Below are 19,553 nucleotides of genomic sequence, written 5' to 3' on the forward strand. Positions count from 1 at the left end.
CAGGAGAAAAAATGTAAACCTGTGTGTATTAGCCAATAGTAACTTGCTCTGCCCGCGGACCCTGTAAAACCCTATAGAAGTGTGCTAAAGATAGAAATAAATGGCTTTCACTTTTACTTTTGTGAAGACTTGTGAATAAGCTGGTGGTCTCTCAATACCAATGTTCCCTGTTCCCCCTCCCATTGAGTTGTCAATCCTCCCATGTGCCAACGCCCTGCCTGGACCACCCCCTTTGGAATTCCCCTATTCCTTCAAGGCCCATTGGACCATGTGGCCCACTCTCCTCCCCTTGTGTTGCCCATCGGTTTATGTATTATGTAACCCAGCCTTGTGCTCCTCCCCTAAGTCTTCCCCACTGGTTTATTATTTGTACTCTCCCCTTGCTCCTCCCTCATATATAAGTTGCTGTAGCCCTGTATCTTTTGTCTTTCATCCCTGGAACCTTCAAGAGAATAAAACCCTTTTGGAAGCCACATGGAAGACCTCTCCCTCATCCTTGCTGCTGCCCTCGATGCTGGAAAGCCAGTTCCGTAGAAGCGTAAGCCCTAAGCTGCCCTGCTTTCCAGGAGGAGCCCACTCTTGGCTCAGTGCCAGGAGCTGGCTAGGGAAAATCCAGCACCATGTCACTCCATGCTTCATCTAGCAAAGTCTCTAAATCTTGCCCCATTGCCCCCAAATTTTCTGAAGTGTACATCTAATTTCTCCTGTGGACTGTCCCAAAAAATAAGTTTATTAACTGCTGTATCCTTTCCTCAGATTCAGGATCTAAAGATGTATGACTGTGCATTGCATCTCGCAAATGGTCTAAGAATTCCGAAGGGTATTCAGAAGGATTTTGTTTTACTGCATATAGGGCAAGCCAATTTATGGCTCTAGGGATTGATCTTTCCATTCCTTTTATTATAAATTCTTGATAGTTCTCTGATTTTTCCATCTCCTCCTCTTCATTTGGATCCCATAGTTGGTCCTGGAGAGAAAAAAAATCCTTAATATACTCTTGTCTTATTTTATGGAAGGTTTCTGCCAAATCTCCTGTTGTTTTCAAAACTTGCTGCTTTTCTGTTTCTGTTAAAGCATCAAGCAATAACTGGATATCTGCCCAGTCAGGTCGATGTTGTTTAATCATAAACCTCAATTTCTTAGCAACTCCTATGAGATCACTCTGATAGTTCTTACCAATCTTTTCACAAGCCTCTAAATCCATTGTAGAAAAGGGAACTTTAACTAACGTTCTGGTTGGGCTTACTGCTTGCCTCAGAGGTGCCTGTATAACTTCCCTAGTTTGTTTCTGAGTTCTAGATGCTATAGGGCCTTGTGGGGAGGGTCCCCCCTCTTCACTGTCACTGCTAGGTAATGATGGTTACTGTTTAGATGGCTCTCACAGATTGGGAGTTGGTGTGGAGGCCCCTGTTTCAATTACTGTTCTCCCTAAAGGGGATGAAGCAGGGGGTGAAGTGGGGGTTGAGGCTGGAGTTGATGTCAATTCTGAACTTAGTTCTTCTACCACTCCTCCCCCTTCCTGCCTTTTAGGGGGTGGTCTAAGTAAATCTATCAGTTCTTGTTCCAGGACCTCTGTTTGGTATATCGTGTGCACCAGGATGTGTGCATCTCTGATTAATTGAGCATGCACTGCAACACTGCTTGGGTTTTCCCCTGCTAACTTTATTTTCTTTTTCAAGAGCCAATACCAAGGGGTCAGAGAGTGCCCTAATCCCATAATCTCTTTGCCACTTGGGATGATTCCGAAGAGTGAAGAATATATCAGCACAAGTCATTTCCTGCCATTTCTGTTCTCTCCTAAGAAAGAACATTAGCTGTAATAGGGTCTTATAATTTAGGGTTCTGGCTGGTAGAAGTCTAGTCTGGTGGTCTTCTAGTCTATAGAGTGGCTACCATTGTGTACAAAACTTAACAAGCTCCCTTTTACTTTCTGTGCCATCATAACACACCAGCTCTTTCCAATGTGTAAAGATACATCCCAAGCTACATCCCTTTAGGAATTTCTTTGCTCTCACTTGTCCCCATGATGAAATTTTTTCTTCTCTCAACGCTTTTTAATTTTGTCCCAACTCCAGAGTTTTACAAGGTAATACTCCGGTACAAAAGTATATCAAGCAGACCCAACCTTAAGAATTTCTACTGGCTTCTTTAGAGTACCTGAAATTCCATTCTACAATAACTCAAACTGCCTATTGCTCCCATGCGTCTCCTGACCAGTCTCCACTAAAATCCATATAGCTGCCTGAGTGGACTTGTCTTCCTCTGAATGATGGAGGTGACAAGCTGACTTGGGTATTTTCCATCCAAATACTCGTCGGACCCACAGGTCTTGGTAGGCTACACAGTGAAATACTATCCAAGGGTTACAAGGGCACCCTTCCCTTGGACAAGGAACTTCCTTCAGACCATATTCTCTCTGTCTCCTATTCCTAGGCATGTAAGCTTACCAATAGAAAGAAAAGACAAATAGCCTAATAGCTTAAAAATAGCTAACTAAAAGGAAGAAATGGTTAACAGTAAACTAAACTGAGATATGTACAATAATAGCTTTTGACACAAGATGGCAGTGTTCCTCACCACACCACACCACTGGGAGGGGAAGCCTCTTTTTTATTCAAATCTATAAGGGCTGCATGCAAAGAACCAAAACCACCCCCAAATATTTTGTCCTTCTCCAACTGTCGCTGTGGACACGATGTAGAAGTGTGGGTTCACAGCACACACCAGAACGAGTTGCTAGGAAAAAGGGCCTTTATTCTCTCAACTTTTTAGCTTTTATAGGGTCTTACGCTACAGGGTTAACATGATTGGTCAAGGGAACACCACCTCTTGTCCCATTGGTGGGACAAGTGAAAAACACGCTATCTACAGTTATGTAGAACTGTTTTGAGAAAGCAAGATGATTTACAAATGTTGTCCTTGAGTGCAAGATCTCCCAAGAAACTTTCCCTTGGGAACAGATCAGCCACTGACAGGCTGTAATTCTCTCAGGCTCAGAGAAAATCAGGTCCACATTTAGCCACTCGTGGTCACCTGGAGTGGAACCATGGAATCTGGACTACCACACTCACTTCATGCTAACAGCATGTCTCAAACGTGTACTTTTGCTCGCCACGCAGGACACTCACACAAAATAATAAAGCAAAATTTTGCTTCCCCAAACTACACAAACCACCACTGCTACCTGGTCTAGAATCGTGCGGAGTGCCCTGTGGACTGTATCTGCGGTGTGTTCCAGGGCCACGGGTTGGATCCCTCCACTGGCACTGAACGTAAGCCCTGGGCCACCAACTCCCTTCATGTAGCAAGGAGCAACCTTCAGTTTCACCAGGACGCAACCCCAAGTGCTAGCAATCCCAGAGCTGCACAGAACAGCTGCAGGCCATCCCACAATTCAGAACAAGCACCCAGTCAAGGGCCCTCCAAAGCTGAGCTGAGAATCCAGCGGTCTATGGCCGAGGTGCACTGCAGATCTCTCCGGTGGTCTAAATGCGTATTTTACAATTCTTTCCCATAGTCCAAATACACACAAGCCAAAACACACTCAATACACCACCAACAAGCCTTAAAAACATGCGATCCAAGAAAACACAGAAAACTATCACCACACAGCTCAAGCACTTAAAAAACAAAATACACACAACACATCACTAATCCGCACATCATCTTTAAGCACACACCAAAACAAAGATCCATCCACCAATACACATACACAGCCCGAGTGCATGTGAGCAGCAGCTGCTGCTATTGGTCACTGAACCTCCGCAACTCGGGATGCAGCCAAACTACTAAAAAAGTCCACAGCTGCCACTGCCACATAGCTGAACCACAAACAGAACCTATGGCTGCGGGCCCCACTGCTCAAGCCCTTTCCTGGCTTGGAACACAGACTACTGGCAGTCGCCCAAGCCCTTCTTGGCTCAGGACACAGATCACTCTGCTGAGCCCCGTCTCAGCTTGGAACACAGATCACTGGTGGCTGACACCACTGTTAGCTGCTTCTACCACTCTCAACTTAGAGCACAGATTCCTGATACCAGATTTCCATGGAAACTTACAAACAAAACCACACAGGCATCTGTTGTGCATAAGATGTTTCTGAGGACTCTCTCGACCGCCTTCTGATTCTGCGTACACCTTACAACTCCTTCAGAGGTACCTGTTTCAATTTTTCGGCAAGTCCTGGTCTATCCCCAGGTGGTCAGTTGGGGGCAGTGGAGCCCTATCCCCAGGAAAATTCGGGGGGGTGCCCTGGAGGGATCCACAACCCCAATGGCTCCTTGGTCAGACAGAGCAGATCTCCTGGCTGGCTCGCCAAATTATTTACCAATATCAATATCGATCTAGTATCAATATCAATCTGTTGATGGACAAAAGACCCCCTAACGCTTTAAAGTTAGAGAATGTATTTTTATTCGGCACTGGGCTAGTGCTGGGATAGTCTCCTTAATACACACTGCAAGTTCACAAAAGATTCCAGCGTCTATTTACAAAAGTCTTGAATATCCAAAATACTAATACATATTCAAAATGCTAACACCTCCCATTCTCTGCTTCGTATTAAAATACATAGTTGACCCGAGCCAGAGATTTCTGGACTAGCTCAGATAGTTTTTCTTCTCATCTCCAGCGTGGGGCAGGAGGGGTCTGGGCCAGGACTTCTGTTTGAGTCCTGACTAGGATTAGAGTTTCCAGCCCTACTTTGAACACGAGTCCATGGATCAGGCAAAGAAGCAGGGGGGACTTTTCTCCGGTTTTGCAATTCACAGATTTATTCTGCAAGGGTAAAGCCGGAAGAAAGGACAAAGCTCGGGGTTCTGACTGTCTCTTTTTAAAGGGTTAACGCCTCTGGGGACTGGAAGTCGAGAGAACCAATCAGGAAAAAGAGCCGGTGGGCATATAAACTTTCTACAAATCAGGTACAGACAGGTTAAGATAAGCAGTAGCAAACATGTGAATTCTGTAATAAACTTCTGAGGATTATGGAATTTCCAACGGTGGGGAAAAGCACGGTGGAGCGGTGGTGGGGGAGGGGGCGAGACCGAGCCGCCCGAACTGCTTTGGCTGGGACACAGGCAAAGCATAAATGCACGGCCTGAAATGGCGGAGGCACCCTGGTGGTGCTTTTTCATTCTTCCAGTCCCTCCGGGAGCAGTGCAGGGCTGGCAGGAGCAGCGGGAGGCAGTGCCGGGCGGCAGGGCAGCACAGTGTGGTGGGGTGGGCCAGGGCCAGTGGGCTGGTGCCGGTGGGCCGGAGGCCGGAGACAAAGAAGCGGGTCCCCCGCAGTGGCGCGGGCGGGGAGGTGGTGAACCCAGTGGAAGCTTCAGTTGCGGAAGCAGAAGCCCTGGGCCGCAGGCGGCAGCAGGACCCCGAAAGGGAAAAGCAAACACAAAAACCTTTAACTTAGCTAGCAAACTGAACCCTCACCACAACACACAGTAATGAGTTTAAAAGATCATTATGCCTGCATGATTGGTTCCCTGAATTGAGGAGATGGTCATTTTTAGTGAGGAGTGGTTGTCAAAAGATGAAGGAAAACTGTCACTCTATTGGGAGCGGCGAGAAGAACGACACAGACTCTCTTGTGGAGTTGAACTGGAGAATTTTCTCTCTGTTTATCACCTCAGGTCTTTTTTATAGACCGATACGTGAAAAGTACAGAAAAGAAAACTTTTATTGGTTAGTAAACTAACACATCACCATCATTGGTCAGTGGGGTTCACCACCTCTCGACTTTCTCTTGCAAGAAAACAAGGAACAGACAAACAGCACCTGCAAGGCTGTTCTCTATCTCTGAGGATTGTTTTAATTCCTCCTTATGATTCCCAAGCCACTTTCCCAGGCAAGACTGAGAAAATTATGTGGCCTGTAATTTCACAGGCACTATGCTGCCTGCTTCAGAGTTAGCATCCATAGAGAACCACTCTTCCTCACTCTGACCTTTCTGCCTTTACAGTGGTTGATACTACAAATGACACTAGGTGGAACTCCAGTTTCCTCCCTTTGAAACAGAGAAATTCAGAATTAGGAATCATTTATAAAATTGCTTTGCGTAAAAGAAGGGGCTACAAAACCCGTGTGAAATGCTGACTGTTCCCATAATAGCAAGAAGAGAATAAAGACTATAGGATAAGGTAAGGAGCTGGAATATGTAAACAAGATACAAGCCTAAATGTGCCATAGGATGAGGGGTTTCCTTGGATTCTTTTGGACCCCTAAGCCAGAGGAAATGGAAAGAGGGGGCGTCAAAAGAACTAAAGGGAGCAGGTGCGAGGAGACAAAGTAAAAAGTTCAGCTGAAGGAAAAATGCTGACTTCAGCCCCAAAGACCCCTAGAAGACCACCAGAGTGACCAACAAGGAGCAGTGTGCAGCTGCAAATAAGCGTAGAACTAATTCTAATACTAAGCAGGGACAGGCGGGGTTAGCAAATGAATATGTATTAGGTGTACTCTGTAATCTTACTTTGTAGAGAATAAAAAGGGAGAAACAAGTCTCCAAGGGTGCATGCCTTTGGAGGAGATATCCCACATGCACCTCAGTGCTGGATAAATTCATACCTACTCTTATAACTACTCTGCAAGTTATAGAGTTCTTTCTATCTGCAAATCATTTTTGGTGAGCCAGCCAGGAGAATCTCTGTCTGGCTGTGGGAGCGGCTGAGGAACAGATTCCCTGGCGGGTCCCCAGGACTTTTCCAGGAGGGACCCGAACCTTGGTTCGCTCACTGCAGGGACAGACAACAACCTGCCGGCCTGCAGACAAAGGTATGAATTGAATATCAAGGGAAAGGCTGCTGGTAAAGTGAGCAGAGACGTCTGTCGTACAGCATAGTCCCGGTGGGCTTGCAAGCAGCTGGCCAGAAGGAGCCGGAAACAGAGAGAAAGGGATTGATTCTGGCGCAGCCGACTGAGGGGGGTTCTCGCTGAGCTGATAGGGCAGCCTGCTAGCGACTCTGGGGGTGAGTCAAGCGAACCCTTGTTTTGTGTGAATGCTAAGTCTGGACACATTGAGTCACTGAGTGTGTTTGGTGGTGTGAATGAGCGAGTGAGACACACCAGAGGTTCAGAGCGAGTGTGGAGCTCTATCCACGGTTCCAACCTCGGGCGGCTGAGGCGGCCAGAGAAAAGCAAAGTGACTGGAGTCAGTGTGGAGCAAACCCAAGTGTAAAATGAGGAGTGTTGTGCTTGAGTGTGAAGTGGTTAATATTTGTTTTAACCATGGGTAGACACTGGTGTTGCTTTAATAACCAGCAGGGCATGTGCTCCACGTGCAAAGTGAAAACTCTGAGGTTTGTGTGTGGAAAGTCACATTGGGTGCCCACAGATTGCAATTGTGTGTGAGAAGAGTATTGGGAAGAGACAGTGGAATTGTGTGAGGAAAAGTTTGGGTGGAAACGGGACAGGACAAGGAGTAAATAATGGGCACTGGACAAAGTAAAGAAATCCCTAAAGTGAGTCTGCTAGGTTGTATTCTTGCACATTGGAAAGATATTGCTGGACATGGGGAAACTGAGAACAAGAGGAATTTAATCAGATTCTGTAAAAACTGGTGGTGGCTATATAAATTGGATGAGGGAGCGAGGTGGCCACCTAGTGGAACTTTGGACTATAACATGCTATTACAACTCGTGCTTTTTCTCAGGAGGGAAGGGAAGTGGACAAAGGTATCATATGCTGATATGTTTTTCTCCCTTCGAAATCACCCCAAATGGCAGAGGGACTGTGGGATCAGGACTCCCTCTGACCTTCTGGTATTGGCCCTGAAGAAGGAAAATAAGACTAAGAGGGGAAGGCTTAAGCAGTGTTGTTCAGCGAGTAGCATAGGGCAAAGATGCACAAAATCAGATAAGGTTTATCAGACTGTGGCCCAGGAACAAGATTTAGCAGACGATTTGCTTAAGCCTCCCCATATAAGATCAGCAAGGGATGAGGATGAGGATGTGGATGTGGACTCAGGGGATGTAGATACCCCTCCGATTGCACACCAGACTAGACAACAGACACACATATTACAAGCACCTCTGTGTGAGACAGTGGCACCAGAGGGAAGAGTGGTACTGGTTAAAATTCCCTTCTTCACAATTGATTTAGAGGCATGGGAAAAAGCTGCTAAAAATTACTGCAATGATTCAGTTAACATAGCTAAACATCTGTGATATATAATAAAACAACACAATCTGGATTGGAGTGATATGCAATTATTATTGGATGCACTGACCGAGACAGAGAAACAACTAATTATAAAAACGACAGGGGATCTGGCAGAAGATCTGGCAGAAGATTAGAAAACCCAACGATTGCATGTGAAAGATTATTTCCCACTCCAAAACCCACAGTGGGACCCAAACAGATTAGTAGAATTGAAAAAACTAGAAAGCTATCAGGAGTGGATTGCAAAGGGGATGGAAAGAGCCATCCCAAAAACTATAAATTGGTCAGCCTTATACGCAATCAAGCAGGGGACATCTGAGTTGCCATCTGAATTCCTAAAAAAGTTAAGAGATGCCATGCGCCATCACACATCACTGGACCCTGGGTCTGAAGTAGGGATACAGCAGTTAGTTAATTTATTCCTGGGGCAGTCTACGGGTGACATAAGACGTAAACTTCAAAAGCTTCGGGGGACAGATGGGAGGAACTTAGAGACTTCGTTGGATGAGGAGTGGAGAGTTTTTAGTAACTGGGAAGAAGGATACAAACAAGGAATGAGGAAGTTTGTAGCTGTTGTAAGTGAGGGAAAGGGAGGAAAACGTGGATAGGGATCACATAGACAAGGCCCTTCCCGGCTGGGCAGAGACCAGTGTGCAATCTGTAAGAAATATGGTCACTGGAAAAATCAGTGCCAAGAGTGGAGATAGGGTGGCTTCCAGGAAAAGGGAGACCAGGAAAAGGGAGACCAGGATAAAGGAAAAATTATTGCATATGTGAAAGAAGATTGAAGAGGACCAGTAGATCTCACCCCAGAAGATCCACTGGTTATAAAACTGAAATTGGGGGACAAAGGGAAAGAGGTGGAATTTCTGGTTGACATGGGGGCAACATATTCAGCCTTGAATAAGACTTTAGGACCTGTGGGGAAGGATTATGTTACAGTAATAGGAGCAACTGGTCAACCTGAAAAAGCATATTTTTGCAAGCCATTAAAGTATAAGCTTGGAAAGCAATGGGGAATTCATAAATTCCTATATCTGCCCAGCTCCCTGAGACACCTTTTGTGTAGAGACTTGTTGGATGAATTACAAGTAACTATTAAATTTAAAAATGGAGAGGTCATTTTGGAGGTAAATGATGAACAGTACATAGAGGCATTGAGTTTAATGTTGACAACCATCCAAACAGAGGGTGAAATCAGTGAAGAAATAATAAATCAAGTATTTCCTGGAGTGTGGGCCTCCAATGTACCAGGGAGAGAGAAAAATGCACTTCCAATATTAATCAAACTCAAGGAAGGAAGACAACCAGTTAGAATTAAACAGTACCCCGTGAAGAGGGAAGATAGGGAAGGAATTAGTCCCATAATTGAAAACTTTTTTGCAGTTAGTCTTGTTAAAAGAGTGCCCATCTGAGTTCAATACTCCCATTTTGCCAGTCCGAAAACCTGATGGGTCATACCGGATAGTACAAGATCTAAGGGCTGTTAACAAAGTAACTGAGGATCTCTATCCAGTAGTCGCAAATCCATACACTCTGCTAATGTGCCTGACACCCGAGCTAACTTGGCTTACTGGTTTAGACTTGAAAGATGCCTTCTTTTGCCTCCCTATCCATGAGGACAGCCAGAAAATTTTTGCATTTGAATGCAAAGTGGGTGCAAATCCCAGCTCACGGGATTGGACTGTGTTGCTTCAAGGATTTAAAAACTCTCCTACTCTGTTTGGGGAGCAACTTGCCAAGGATCTGGAATCCTGGGAGACTCTCCCAGAAGAAGGAAAGATACTGCAGTACGTGGATGACATCCTCATAGCCACCCAGACAAAAGAGGCATGCATAGCCTGGACTGTAAGACTGCTAAACTTTCTGGGACTTCAGGGATACAGGGTATCAAAGAAAAAGGCCCAGGTAGTGAAGCAAAAGGTAATTTATCTGGATTATGAAATCAGTGCTGTACAATGGACTCTAGGGCAAGATCACAAAGCAGTGATATGCCAAACCCCGAAACCTCAAATAGGGAAGGAGCTGCGAACATTCTTAGGCGTGACAGGATGGTGCAGACTATAGATACACAGCTACAGGTTGCTTGTGAAACCTCTGTATGCTCTCATTACAAGCAGGAACAGAGACCTCCAGTAGACAAAAGAGGACACACAAGCCTTCCACCAGCTAAAGAATGCTCTAATGTCAGCCCCAGCGATTGGGCTCTCAAATATAAGTAAACCATTCCTCCTGTTTTCCCATGAGAAGCAGGGAATTGCCCTGGGGATACTGGCCCAGGACTTGGGTCCGTACCAAAGAGCCGTTGCAGCAGTGGTGCTGAATATTCAGGAAGCATGCAAATTCACCCTGGGCCAGAAGATGACTGTATTGGTGTCTCACACAGTGTCTGCAGTCCTAGAAGTAAAGGGCGGGCACTGGCTTTCCCCGCAAAGGTTCCTGAAATACCAAGCCATCATGGTCAAACAAGATGATGTAGAGATAGTTGTAACTAACATTTTCAATCCAGCTTCTTTTCTTAGTGGAAATCAAGGGGAGCTGGTGCACCACGACTGCCTGGAGACTATAGAAGCCTCCTACTCCAGCCTCCCAGACCTGAAAGACACCCCGCTGGATGATGCAGAAACCTGGTTCACTGATGGGAGCAGCTACATCATCAGTGGAAAGCGGGTATGCCGCGTATGCAGTTAACACCAGCAGAGAGGTAATAGAATCTGGACCCTTGCCAGCAGATACCTCTTGTTGTGGTTTTAAAGCAGTAACTAAAAAAATTAGAAAACTTACTTATTTCTCGCTGTGAGATACGGATTAGAACAAGAGCAAAACAGGCTTAAAACTTAAAAGGAACAAAGAAAATTTATTAACAAAAACTACAAGAATAAGAAACCAGAATAAAACTTCCAGAACAACCCTTTTCTTTCCCACTACTCAACAATTCTCTTGTTCACATGACAACATAGAGACAAAAACCTTTGGTGGTTAAAACAGTCTCAATTTTTTCTATAATCCTTTCATCAGTCTTTGTAGAGAAACAGAAGTCTTCTGCTCATCTATGGAGTTTTTCACAAGAAAATTATTTCTCTTCATAGCTTTCTATTTCTCTGATGGCAGCTGCTCGGAAATTCTGTCATCAGTTCACTCCTCCCATTTCACATCACTCTGAGGTGTGTTATAGGTCAAATGAGTCTAGGGATGTCGTTTGTAAGGATGAGTTCTTCAAAGGCAAAAGTTCTCTTCATCTGTTTTGTGAGCCTCTTTGGAAACAGAAGTTTTCTCTTTGCTCCTTAAAGGCCACAAATCTTCAACTATTACTTCTCCCCCTCTGTGCCGCGGCAACCGAAAGCCCAGAGCACCGCAACTTCTCTGGAGAAACAGCCCTTAAGAGGGCTGGGCTGAAGCGCGTGTGTGTGGCTTCGGGCGGGCGAGTGATTCCAGCTCAGCTCAGTGGCAGCGGGCAGGCGACACGGGAAGCAGGGACGAGAAAGCTGGTCCAGTGTTCTGCTAAGCACAAACCTTTATTCAGGCAGAGCTTTGGCGAAGGGAGCCAGCAACAGCGAATCTCTCAAACAGGGTTCGCTGCAGTCCATGACGGGTTTGCAGGAGCCCACAACCTGAGTCCACATAGCACTGGGGTTGAGGGGAACATGATCTGGGCAGTCACTAGGAAGTAAAAAGGCCTGTGCCATGGGAGTCTGTTCCTTTAAATAATAAGGAGGGTCTATGCAGGTCAGAGAGATGGAAATTTCATCTCCAGGGTATATAGTTTGAACTTCAGGAACAGTATGAATTTGTCCTGGACAGTTGGTAGGATCCCCAAGTATTAAGATGTTGGATGGACCGCCTGGTGGTCCACGTTCCCCTGTGGAGATTTTGTAAATACAGTCACCCTTCATATGTAAAGAGAGTCTAGTTACCAGTTGACACCAGGTTCCCATCTGAAGCGCTCCACCTGCTGGGCTTGATATCGGGGCCCCCGTGAAGGCAGGATGGTGGGTTTGGCAGGAGGGGTAGAGCGGTGCGGCATTTGATTTGATGTCAAAGCGCGGGTCCGTTCCGTGCTCTGCTTGAAGTTTCCCGAATGCCAGTTCTGTCTGGGGAACCGTTGGTGGGCTGGCAGTTCTATAGAATGTCTCTCTGGACAGTCTTTGAAAAAATGTCCAGGCTCACCACAATTAAAACAACGATTTGTGTTGGGGTCTGCAGCATAAGCTCCAGATAGCCCCTCTGCCACTCCTTTAGCCACTGCAAGTGCCACTGTATTCTCACTTGAGGCAGAGGAGTGTTCGGTGCAGGCTTCAACCATCTGATCTATGGTTGGTTCGGGGTCCAGTGGGAGGGCTCGCAAAACTGCTTTGCACTCCTGATTAGCATTGGCCATTGCTATTTTTACTAATAATTCTTTTTGTGCTTGAGGGCTCTCTATCTGCTTTTCAATGGCCATTTTTAACTTATCAATATACTTAATAAAAGACTCAGTTGTCCCTTGCTTAATATTGGTGAAGCACTGTGTTGGCACTTTATCATCAGGGATGGTAGCAGCATTAGCTATATCCTGTAAGGCTGCTTCAGGCAGATCCCGGGCCTGATCTCGGGGCTTTTGGAAATCTCCTTCTCCTGCTAATTGCTCTAAAGTAAAATTAGGTCTGTTAGCATCTTTAGCATAAACATCTGCCAATTGCTTTAAATTTTTTTTCTACTGCCTCTCCCACAACATGTACTCTGCTGGGGAGAGAAGGCAGTTCATAATATTCTTGATGTCATGCGGGACCATGACGTGGGCAGAGAAGGAGGCTTCCAGCAAGTGTTTAAAAAAATGTGAACCCCTGCCACGTTCCTCGGCAGCTTTACAAAGTTCCTGCAGTTTCCTATAGTGAAGGGATTCCCATGTGGCAACTTGTGCCCCTGCCCTGTCTCTCCTCATTATTACAGGAAAGGCAAGTATTTTCTGGGACAGAGCTGAGTTCCCCGCTTGTGTGGCTTCCCTCTGCACCTCAGCCCAGTGGTCTTCATACTCGGAATCTGAATAAGAAGATTCACTGCTCTCATCTCCTAGTGGAGATAGGGGGCACTTGCTGGCAGCGCGGGGCTGGCTCGGGTGCCTAGAGCTGGCCGGGTGGGGAAGCCGAGATGGCCCCGCTCCGGCCGGAGCAGTCCTGACCTCCGGGGCACTGGGACCCTGGAGCGGGCATGCCGCTGGGGGCGGGGCCCTGGCGCAAAGGGGAGGAACCGGGGTCCGCGATGGGGAGGGGTTTCCCGATGGATGGGGCGGGGCCCGACACGGTTACACCCAACAACGCAGTGGGGGGGGAGGAGGAACAGGATGCGGCGGGAAGAGAAGGGGTGAAGGTGGGAAAATGGCCATTTTGGGCATCAAGGGCGGGAAAACCGGGGTGGGAGTGGGACAAAATGGCGGGGCTGGCCACACTGCTGGCGCCATCTGTGCTAATGCTAGGAACTGGGGGGGACACAACCAGGTGTGAGGGCATAGGGGAGAGGTTAGAGGAAAGACACAGAGCGGCATGGCCAGTGCAGCCCTGGTACAGGTAGAGAGACGGTAGGAGGGTGTTGAAGGACCCCCCAGCTATTCACCAGTCTTCACAGAAGTAATTGTGAACGCTGTTTATTTCTATTATTAACACACCTTTTATAGGGTTCTACAGGGTTTGCAGGCAGAGCAAGCTACTATTGGCTAGTACACACAAGTTTACATTCTTATCCTTGTACACAAGAATATTGTTTTACTTTCTACAGGCAAGTTTCAAGGATTTTAGCCCTTAATATTACGACTTAACCCAGAGGCTGGTTTGTGCAGACAGGCTTTTACTAATATATCATGCCCTCCATCTGCTAAAAAACTCTCTATAGGACGGTGTCAGGGAGACAGCAGCAGCCCTGTGCCCAGGGGCAATGTCCACCCGCCGACTGGCTCTCAGATAAGGAAGAGGGTTTGGGGGCACTTGGAGAGGTTGACGGGGTTGGAGGGTTCAACTGGGGACCCAAAACTCCCTCTCCTTTTTTTTCTTCTTTTTCCAATGAGAAAATAATATTTTGAAACAGAGGAAAAAATTTTGCGACAGAAAAATCTCCCTTTGCTTGAACTGTATATAACTTTCTTCCCACATTATCCCAAAAAATTCCTGATTTAGCAGAATCCGAATTAATCTTAAAATGTTTTAAAACCCAATGAATAAATCTCTTTAAATCCCCTTTAGAAAACTTAAAATTTCCCGCTTTTAGGGTGCTTACAACTTGGATATAAAAGTCCCTCTCAGGTGGGGTCAGCCTCCATGCGGAGGACTGATTTCCCATCCTTTTTCACTCCCCACCCAGCAGTAAAACAGCAAAGAAAAAGAAAAAAGCCCCAAAAAACCCTTCACGGGATCGACTTACAATTTCTCTTTGGCAGATGCAGGTGGGCGAACAAAAAGCTGCTGGGCAGGTGGTCACCTGGGCGGCCGGTCCTCAAGGGCTCCTCTTCCTTGCCCCAGATGGTCAGCTGAGGGTCCCGGACGTAGCCTCTTGGATCGCCTCTTGCTAAAACGCAAGCAAGCTTCCTTGAGGGGCGGCGGCTCGAACAGCGGCGTGCCTCGCGGTTAAAGCTGCAGGCGGACGCTTCTTCAGGGCTCCTTCGAAGGCCTCATGTTGAGACACCAGTTGGCGCGGCTACCGAAAGCCCGGAGCACCGCAACTTCTCTAGAGAAACAGCCCTTAAGAGGGCTGGGCCGAAGCGCGTGTGTGTGGCTTCGGGCAGGCGAGTGATTCCAGCTCAGCTCGGTGGTGGCGGGCAGGCGACACGGGAAGCACGGACGAGAAAGCTGGTCCAGTGTTCCGCTAAGCACAAACCTTTATTCAGGCAGAGCTTTGGCGAAGGGTGCCAGCAACAGCGAATCTCTCAAACAGCGGAAAACCCAGGATATTTATAGGAGAGGAGAGGGGCGGGGGGAGCCCGAGATACATGTATTGGGGTGGGACAGCAGGGGGAAACACCAATGGGGCACAACAGTTTAACATATCTAACTCAAAGACCCCTGGGAGCAATACATTGTGTCTCTCTTACAGAGAAGTATCTTGTCTCTAGGGGAGAGTCAGGATCTCAGGCTCAGCAGGCTCCTCTGCACCCACACCTCTGTTCCCGCATCTCACAGTATCACAACTACTTCACCATTTGCTCAAAATTCACCCTTTGAAACACTCCATTTCTTCCAATACTCTGTCATGAATTAAAGGAGTTTTTTTCAGAACATTACTGTCCATCTCCACAGCTTTAACAGAAAAATATTTCCACTTATTAAAGCATCTCCTTCTTTCTCTACCTCCTCTGAAGCTTAATTCCTTTCTTCACTGTCTTTGATAGTTTATAGGGTCTCTTTGCATGTTGCTTACTCTTTCTTTCTCTCTCTGGAAAAAAGGATTAATCTGCAAGTCTCATCTGGGTAATGAAAGGGTTAAAATCTTGCCCAGGCCTTGTAGCTGGTTTTGTTATCTCTGCCAGAGTGGCGGCTGGAGCTGTTTGTGATGGCTTGTCCTTACTCGGCAGTCTCTGGTGAAACTCAGCAGTGGCAGAAACTGCAGCTGAGCCGGGGGAACTGGCCTGACCCGGCCTGGGCCCGCTCGCCTTTCCCCCCCCACCCCTCCTTGGCTTTGTCTGGCCTGGTGGGGGGCGGGGCGGGGAAAGGAGGCCAAGCTGAAGCCTGTTACCTTTTCAGAAGCCAGAAACCAAAAAGAGCAAGAAATTCCCATCCTTACATCTTAAGGTAGGTGTTCACAGGTGAATCTCACTTCTCAATGGTTAAAACTGCCACCAGTTCTCAGAAATGGCCAGTCATTGATCAAGAGAAAAAAATCCCATCATCCTCCAGCAGTTTCAACTTCTCTAGCTCTCAAAGCTAATATTAAAAGTGCAGAATTTAACATATATATAAAGCAGGAGATTAGGTATACCAGTATCATAAAGTCACCCCAGGACACCTCTGCACAAAAGGCAGAGGTCATCGCTCTAACCCCTGCCCTGGAGTGACACTGCCCGCTCTTCGGCCCACTGGTGTTCCAGCTAGCTCTTAGGTTCTTGGCCGATGGCAGTGCCAAGAGTGGGGAACCGTGTGGGGACAATATCTCCCAGCACGGAACCTCCAGAGCTCCACGCACCCGGGCTCTGTGAATCTCAGGGTGTCAGAGGTCACGACGGAAGGATCAGAGAGGACTCAGTCTCTTTGATTTCCCAGGAACAGGTTTAATGTAGGATAAAAGGGAGCTGGAACGAGGGTGAGGGCTGGGACAACAAGAAGGGAGCTGAGCCGAGACTCCCCGAGCACCTCTGTGCCTCGGGTTTTAAGGACAAGGGGCGGTCAGACCATGAACCAATGGGAATGCCGCGAAGGAGGAGTCGGGGGAGTGGATTAAAATATTATGGGCCAATGGTAAGGGCGCAGGGGAGGGACGGCAGCTATACAATCAATGGGGCGTTGAGGAAGGGGTGATGGGCAGGGAAGGATCTAGAGCAAAGGGTTGGGTTTGCACGGACAGACAGGGATAGGGAGCAGGATAAGGGTGATGGATAAGGAACTCTCTGGAAAAAGGGGAGGGGTTCACAATGACTGATAATTGGGGACAAACCATTTTCGGGACAACCGGGGAGTAACTGGGATATACCAACTTGAACTTAATAGACTTGAGCAAACAGGCGGCAACACTTGGAGATTGCAAAGGGAAGAAAAATAGACATCTATACAGACTCAAGATATGCATTTGGGGTTGTACATGCACATGGAGCCATCTGGAAAGAAAGAGGACTGTTAAATTCACAAGGGAAAAACATCAAACACATGCAGGAGATATTGCAGGTACTGGAAGCAGTCCAGCTACCTGAGCAGGTAGCAATTATGCACATTAAGGCACACCAGAAGGTGAGCTCAGAATTGGAGGAAGGGAACAAGCTGGTGGACAGAGAGGCAAAAGAAGCAGAAAAAGGTGAGATAACAATTGAGGGAGCCTTAATTCCTGATGGACAGGTCAGCCTTGAAGGTAAGCCAGTATATACTAGAAAAGATAGAAAACAAATTCAAGATCAAGGAGGAAAATATAACCAAGAGGGATGGGCTACTACTGCAGAAGGGACAATAGTCATCCCTTCTCATTTGTTATAGTCACTAGTAAGAGAAGAGCACCAGAAAACACACTGGGATATAGATGCCCTGTATAGCTATCTTATTGAAAAGATTACTGCCAGAAATTTATACTCTACTGTCATTCAGGTAACCTGGCAGTGTGACATTTGCCTCCAGACTAAACCTAAGAATACTCCCAAACAAAAACTTGGTCAAATTGGGAAAGGCCATGGGCCTGGACAACAGTGGAAAATTGACTTTTCAGAACTCCCAAGAAAAGGGGGGTATCGATATTTGTTGGTTTTAACAGATACCTTTTCAGTGTGGCCAGAGGCTTTTCTCACCAGAACTGCCAAAGCCCGGGAGGTAACCAAAGTATTGTTACAAGAAGTAATACCACGCTTCGGGGTTCCAGCCACAATATCTTCAGACAGGGGGCCGCATTTTATCTCAAAAATAGTACAACATATCAGTCAACATCTGGGGATAGATTGGGAGCTCCATACCCCTTATCACCCCCAGTCAAGTGGCAAAGTAGAAAAAATGAATTAAATTAATTAAATTAATTAAACAGCAAATCGTTAGGCTGGGACAAGAAGCTAATTTACCTTGGCCTCAATCTCTCCCACTGGCATTGATGCGGATCCGAATTAAGCCTAGAGCCAAAGAAAAACTAAGTCCCTTTGAAATGCTTTATGGGAGACCATATAGTGTGCAAAAGGGATTGTCTACCCAAGTGGGGGAGGAGAGGCTGACTGCCTATATGATAGCCTTAGGCAAGCAGCTCAGAGCAATTGAGAAACTTGTGGCTGGAACCTAGAGCAGAGGGCTGGATGGGCCAGTGCATGACATACAGCCTGGAGATTATGTGTATGTTAAGTCTCTTACAGAAAAAACTTTGGAGCCACAGTGGGGAGGACCATTCCAGGTGATCCTCACCACCTTCACTGCAGTTAAGATCAAGGAACAGAGCGCCTGGATTCACCATTCTCGAGTGAAGAAGGCTCCAGAAGCCCCTTGGAAAGTAACACTGGGTGACAATGAACTGAAACTAAAACTTACTGAAGCAAAATGAGTACATTGCAGTTGGGAGTATTCCATGATCTAGTTTGCAAAAAACTAGTCAGTAGAATCATTCTGTTTGTTTTACTTGTAGCCACAAGTGTAATTCAAGAATTGGAAAGCACCTCTAGCCAGAAAAATGCTGAATGGCCTTGGTCCCAAGCTTTCATTCAGTCCACTGGATTCATGGGAAAATACTCTGATATAAGGAATTTAAACCTATCAACTGTGGTTATGCATGAAAACTGGGTATATGAAAAGCGAGAATGGCAAAGACAAAGGTTATGGACCCTTCAAGGGCGTATCGGAAAAGTAATCAGGGTAGGATGCTGGATGATTAATGGGACTAACTATGAAAAGGGAAGTTTGTGATCGTTTAAGTAAATTGGATTGTTGGTATAATTTTACATTAGTACAAACAGTGGATGTGGTCTGCCTTTGGGGTCGTGGTGATAAAGAGCTGACATTCAAATTTAGATTGAAAGCCTAGCCTATTTCAACAACCAAATCAACTGCAACCCGAGCTCAGACTACACCACCTAAAATTAAACCTAAGATTGAACCTAAAATTTATGAAGTTGGCCCATATGTAATAAGGAATACGGGACAATAACTGTTATTTAACCCAGAGTGGTCTCTTAAGTGTATTGAATTACTAATGCAAACTAACATCTCTGAGATTCAGCCAGCCTGCTCCTCTTTCCTAAAGACATCATCTGAGGGCTGGGCAACATGGTTACAAAAGCAAGTACACTTCAGGGACAGAATGAGAAGAAACTTAACTGGAATATTAGGAACAGGGTTGGGGGTATTAAATGGAATTAATTCAGAAATATTAATGAATAAATTAGCCACTGCCACAAGTGATTTGACAAAACTAAAACAACCCCTACAATCCTCTTTATTAGCTCTAGGAACTAACCAATGGGAAGTTTCTCAAATATTACCAAGGTGGAAGGAGGCTGGGGACCAAGACCACAAGCTAATAATAAAAGCACTAAATTTAGCCCAAAATAATGTATCATTAGCCCTCAGCTGCATACAGGCACAATTACGGATACAATCAATAGTCGCTTCAGTAATAAGGGAAGGAAGTGAAGGTGCTTTTCCAATTGAAATTCAGAAAATTTTCTGGGACAATGCAAACAATTTAGAAAGAAAACTTCAGTCTTGGTGGACTGGTAAATTTTACTTATAACCCTACCACCGAAATAGCTACTGCTTTTGTGACGCTGC

General features: G+C 46.2%; 1 protein-coding gene across 3 annotated transcripts in view; it reads left to right on the forward strand.

Moving 5' to 3' along the window:
* Positions 1–3,986: 3,986 nt before the first annotated feature.
* LOC106628903 (neurobeachin-like protein 1) overlaps positions 3,987–19,553 on the forward strand; it is a 43,170-nt gene continuing 27,603 nt past the window's right edge. For 2 of the 3 annotated variants that reach the window (XM_088068589.1, XM_088068590.1), the window contains exons 1-2: positions 3,987–4,155; positions 10,674–10,855. In XM_088068589.1, coding sequence (XP_087924715.1) covers positions 10,766–10,855 — 90 coding nt within the window. In that variant the 5' untranslated portion in view covers positions 3,987–4,155; positions 10,674–10,765. The remainder of the gene's footprint in view (positions 4,156–10,673; positions 10,856–19,553) is intronic. The other variant, XR_001332238.2, reaches the window with a different exon arrangement.

This window comes from Pseudopodoces humilis, chromosome 31 (assembly GCF_049639895.1).
Source record: "Pseudopodoces humilis isolate 2021_Gansu_Grassland_sample_001 chromosome 31, ASM4963989v1, whole genome shotgun sequence".
Classification (NCBI taxonomy): Eukaryota; Metazoa; Chordata; class Aves; order Passeriformes; family Paridae; genus Pseudopodoces; species Pseudopodoces humilis.